At 35.0% G+C, this 6,000-nt stretch overlaps 1 protein-coding gene across 1 annotated transcript in view; it reads right to left on the reverse strand.

Moving 5' to 3' along the window:
* Nucleotides 1-6,000, reverse strand: part of SENP6 (SUMO specific peptidase 6) — a 58,923-nt gene that overhangs the window by 42,785 nt on the left and 10,138 nt on the right. The window contains exons 3-4 of the mRNA XM_018078128.2: nucleotides 4,371-4,434; nucleotides 3,775-3,917 (exon numbers count right to left, since the gene is read on the reverse strand). Of these exons, the coding sequence (XP_017933617.2) occupies nucleotides 3,775-3,800 (26 nt within the window). The 5' untranslated portion in view covers nucleotides 3,801-3,917; nucleotides 4,371-4,434. The remainder of the gene's footprint in view (nucleotides 1-3,774; nucleotides 3,918-4,370; nucleotides 4,435-6,000) is intronic.

Genomic DNA, 6,000 nt, shown 5'->3' on the forward strand with positions numbered 1-6,000 from the left:
CTCTCTTTTCTAGCATAGGAAGTTTAGAAACATTATAAATGATCTAACAGTTCAACTTCCTGAAAATTAACCTAATAGCAGCCTATTCAAACACCAACCTCTTGAAAATAAACACATTCATCCCAGATGCTTCCAAGGTAATACTATGCAACTCCAGCTGGTCAGTCATCAGCCAGACGAATTTACAGGCAACTCTCTGTTTAATGTTGCCACTTGAGAAATAAAAAGCTGACAGTTACTTGCCCTAAATACTTTAGAATGTCTCAAATCCTCTTTGGCTTTCAGTTTAATGTCTTCGAAAAAGAAAACAGAAGCAGAGTGCAGAAATGTCTTCTCAAAGGTTTAAGGCCTAAGGAGTTAATTTAAACAAGCAAGTAAGCAAGCCTTTAAACCCCTATCTCATGTTTTATCTTTGTATTTGTTGGATCTGAGCTTTGCTAAACTATCATGATTATGAAACTCTGTCTTGTGCCCCCACAGTAGAAAAAAATGTTAAGGCAGCACTTCTGCTTTCTGCCTCACTCAGGTAGTGAGAAACTCCAGGTGCTGGAATAGAGTATCACAAACTGCTCGGGAATCAGGTTTGAGTCAAAGCAGATCGTTCTAGATGGTAGACCTAAATGGTTCATACGGCGTCACATATTTCCAACTCAAACAGCTGTAAAATGCAATCTGCTCTATAATCTTGTTCTCTGAAGAGAACATACCCCACGCAGAGAGAAATACCAGAAAATTCAATCATTAAGTCTTAGCAAGTAGCAAAATGGGCACATCAGAACTGAAACCTGAGTTTGCAAGTTTCAGCACAGTTTCATTAAAATATGACATTAAAACCAGGATGATATAATGGTCAGAAAGTTCCTGGAAAGAACAAATGTTCTAGAAGTCCCAAAGGACTTACAATATATTAACAATATATGTCTCATTAATGTTATCTCAGAAACCACACAATGACTTGAAGCGCTCTGATGTTACACTATCAGATTCTATCAGCTGATCAGCTGATCCTATGGACTTCTCAACACCCCAAATTCAAGAGGCAAAGCACAAAAGAATCCTTCATTGGGCAAAGGGATGAATCTAGAAGTAATGGAAGTACAACCAAAAACAACTACAGAGTACATTAATTCTGCTGTTCATCAAATAACTTTTGTAATAAAACATTACACTAAAAAAAGTAAAAGGGGCTTAATTTGAGAAATTTTGACAGAAGTTATTGAAAACTAGCAAAGATAAAAGCAATTTAAAGTAAGACCTCATGATTAAAAAAATACAAACAAAAGCATTATGGTTAAGTTAGAGTTTGATACTGGATTTCCTTAATCAGGTAACAGACCATAACTTCTTCGTTGGTTGAACTTTTTGTAGATGTAAGTGGATATATACACCAAAAACTTCTTCTCACTGTCCTTGCATATCCCTTCTTCCTATCACTCGCCCTCTGAATTTTAGGGATTATTATACTACAATACTACTCATTTAAGTAAAGCCTCAGTGATCTGAAGTTTTTAGTGCCTATTCTGCAAATAAGGAGGAAAAAAAGACTTCACCATTGTGATAAAAATCACGATGAACAGATAAAGAACATCAAGTATCTGATCTTCTTGTATTTAATTTAGCAGCTTAGCTGCATGATAAACTTCCAGAATCTTCTCTAGTTGAAGAGTTCAAATACTGATGGAGTAACTATTAATCACCTTTCATTCTGCATGTCAAAGTGAACACACCACTGGTCATCACTGCAGGGACCAGACCACAAACCTTTATTGATGCATGTGTTATGAAAGAACAACACTATCACAAATAAGTTATTAATTCAAGATAATCACTTAGAGCATAATCACATTTCCAAGCAGACTCAGAGACCAAAATCTGAGAAACTGTCACAGTGGCCTCTACACATCCATTATTCACAACTAAAATTCTTCATCAATGACAGTTTATTAAGAGGAAGAGAATACTTATATTTTTCATTTAAATTCAGTATGCAGCTCAGTACTAGACAGAGAGTGGATGCCTGTTTACATGCCACAGTTTTTTAGTTGAATTTTATAAATCATACTAGGTCTTGGGTTTATAATGTATTACTTGTCAACAGAAGGCAGTTCCAGTCCAGGTAACAGAATGTCTGATCTAAATGCTTAGACCATCTAAAAAAACCTCAGTAACTACTTATTTTAAAAACAATTCTGTTCTGGAACGTAATCAAAACAATGGACACAGTGAAGTATGACTGCTTTAACAGAAAATGAAGAAAAATTACATAGTAATGTTGGATTTCACTACAAATCCCACAGCCAGACAGAGGAAAATCTGAGTTACTTGTTTAAAATGGTTAGGTGTACTCAAAACAACCAAATATAATATGCATGCACAGGCTTCTTCACTAAACCAGATCAAAGGAGCCATGACAGATTCTAAAGGTTACTTTTATCTTCATGTCTATGTTCAAGAACAGAATCCTAAAGAATGGAAATGACCAGGGTGATTCTGTAAGAACTGGTAAATTTGAAGAGGATTAAGACAGAAATCTGGATATAATCTTATAAATGTGTTGTGTATACAAAAAAAATATCAAAAGACTGAAACACAAAACATTATCTGTACAGCATAAATCAAGGACAATGAAGTACTGTGCTAATTTGTGTAAATGTAAAAAGAATTTAATAGAGGGACAGAAGGAAGTATCCATGTTCAGAGATGGCAAGAGCTGACAAAGAAGTGCTTGAATGTGCTGAAAAATAACAGACCTCTGTGCAAGGCTCTTTTAGCCTATAACAAAAAACTTGCCATTATTAAATAAATTTTATTTTTAAAACAACTTTTTAAAGTTCCAAATAACATCCCATTAGTCAAGACATCAGGTTGAAAGATCAAAACAGCAGGAGAGGATACACATCACATAGGACTTCAAGGATTTATTTTCTCGAGTGACTTTGTGATAAGAATGGTCTCACTAACCAACAATGCTCTTAGGGATCAGCATGAAAGAACAAAGACAAGAACATCCCTCATGCAGCCACACAGAGGTTCGATATTTGATGACTGCTCCAATTATAGCTAGCTAGCTATCTCATGAACTTTTCCTTCCTGCAAAGGTCACCAAACTGATTGCACTTCAGTAACACGAAACGCTCCCTGAGAAAGTTTGGTGAATATGTCATTTTTTTCTTATATGCTAAGTAAACAAATAAGTCTCTTACAAGCAAGGGACAGTAGTAACAAGCAAGTACAACACTGAATGGTTCAACACTGTTCCTGTCAGCATTAAATGCAAGTGACAAGCTCAAGCTATCATACAGGAGTATGGCATTTGCTGAATCCTTTAAAGATATAGTCTCTGACTCCTAAATTAAATTCTATCTTGCAGCAAGGAAAACAGAAAATGCATCCTGAGTTAACCTTGGCAATTCATGGTCATGGAAAGAAGAGATTCTTGATGGGGATGTTACCAGTATTCTTTTATCTGCTAGCACTGTATAGAAGAAAAAATAGCACATGCAGGCAATGTTTGTAAGGTACTGACAAATATGCCAGTGAATGCTCTAATTCCATTTCCGTAGTCTTCTGGTACTTTAATAATGTGCTGTTAAACATTTTGGAAGAGAAAAGACCTTAACAATCTAGTTTTCTATCTTTACTGAGAAACACAGCACAGTGTAGCTTCTCAAAATGCACAGCAGATAATGTAAATATACCAGAAATTCCGTTTATTTAGTATTGATTTGTATCAATGATCAAGTAGGCAAGCCAACATAAAACTGAATGTATTACCTAAGTTTCTTGCTATTTCCCATCATGTTGAGGCCGATAGCATTCCCCTTAAAAAGTCTGAAGCTTCCAGCTTTGCCACGCCTTGCAAATGCTTTTATGGAATCACTGCTAGTGCCAATAGTTCCAGGCCGACAACGAAATGACTGTAACAACAGAATTCATGTTGAAATATACGTTGAAATAATTGTATAAAATTAAAAGGACAAAATTATTTACAAGTTATTAGTATAAATAGTACTTTGGCCTCCTTTTCAAACTGCTTTTGTATTGAATTTCACGTAAAATATACTGCCTAAACCCTTACCCACTAGGATTCCCTACTAAACAACATATAATATATAATTTATATATCATAAAAAATAATAATTGTCTAAATTTAACGTTAGTTATTCATGCTTATATTTTCAGACTACAATACAAATCAAGACGGGAACAAAAACATTAAGGGTAGGCAGATAGACAGCTTGAGCATATGGTCCTAAACCATCACATAAATGTCCATTTTTTAATGCTGCACAGATGACTATGCAATATTGTTTAAGAACTTAGCATGTTTTAAAGATACATTATCACCATGAGATAAAGAGATTACTTACCTTTCTTTCTTCATTGGGACTGAAAGGCTCATCACTCTCATCTAAACTGAGCAGATTTGCCTCGCTAGACAGGTGTGGGAGAGAAAAGCACATATGTTGTAATCCAACAGAGCACAAGCAAAACATTTTAAACACACAACGTTTTTTATTTCTCTTCCCTCTTTAAATTTAAATGCATCATACACATACTGTATTTACAGGCATGAAACCACAGGAACATGAAATAAGTAACACAGTGATCAGATGCATTATGTGAACCTGAACTCAGAGTGCACATCAAATTATTTCACAAAAAGCAAAACTACATCACAAAAGAGTTTACACCCTATTCTTACATTGAGTCAAACATTTCATTAACCTGTAAAACATAATTTGTTCATGTATATCAATGTTCAAAACTGCAAACTTTATAGTGTTTTAGGAGAAGAACTAAATATAAATAAATTTTATCCCATAGCGATTACTATCAAAATATCTCTTCTTAAAAATAACATATTCAGTTTGGTTCTACTGCTCATTAAAATGTGGTTTTTTTAGTACTTTCAATGTCTGTAATCCCCAAATACTAAAATGAGGAAGAAGACTAAAAAAAAAAGAATGTATTCTTTTCATTAATACGCAATTATCCTCAAAAACTCTTAAGTATTTAAATTAGAACCCCAATCACACATTTTATACAGACAGCAGGTAGACTAGGCTAACATATTCTTGCTTTCCAGAGAAGCACCTGCAGATAATCCTTTCACATCAATCCTGATAAGGTTACTTCTCTCTGGGCCACAAGAAAACGACATAACTTTTAGCCAACTTGTAATTGCATGCTTTGGAGAGTTTTAATCAAGATCATTCAGGCAGAAATTACTTAAGAATACAAGCAGTTATGCCAGGAGTTCCAAGGGAACAACTACACAAGAGAAACAAGTATGGAGGTGAAGGTGGAAACATTTCTCAGCTGTAGATATGACATGCTGACTGCAATATATACAGTGACTTTAGCTCTTTATATATATTAGGTAATCACTCAAATGAATAAGATTTTCTTTCATGTTACAATTTATTTTTCCACCTTACACAACACAGATATCCCTACAGCACATAAAAAAAAAGTTCTTGACTGATAGGGTGAGATCTGCAGACTCCAAAACTTCAGGAAAGAGAAACTCTGAAACTTCTGGAGACTCTGAAACTGTGCACACTGTTGCCCTTGATATGGCAGGAATGATGTAAACATCAACACACAGACAGTGGCGCACTGCTGTATTTTCCTTTCATTTACAGACCACCACAATTCTAGGTGCTCGATGGAAAATGAACAGTGTAGTGGAACATCAGTAATTTCAAACAAAGACAAAAGAGTATGGTTGTACTTCTGTACACACTACACATGGATATTAAAATTTTAAAATACTGCAACATTTTTTAAACTCTGTTTCAGGAGAGATTATTCTTTCAAAGGAGTCTCACTGAGCCTTCTCAACCCTTCATCAGAAGGCAACGAGTTTAACAATTTCAGAAGTTTTCCAGATCCTAAAGAATAAACAAAAACCTGCAGCACAGATATGAACAGCAACCTACGGTATCTGCAGCTCTGGCACTCGCCTACTGTACTGACCTAGCCAGATCATTTCAC

This window comes from Manacus vitellinus, unplaced genomic scaffold, assembly GCF_001715985.3.
Source record: "Manacus vitellinus isolate BGI_N305 unplaced genomic scaffold, ASM171598v3 scaffold_4_pilon, whole genome shotgun sequence".
NCBI lineage: Eukaryota > Metazoa > Chordata > Aves > Passeriformes > Pipridae > Manacus > Manacus vitellinus.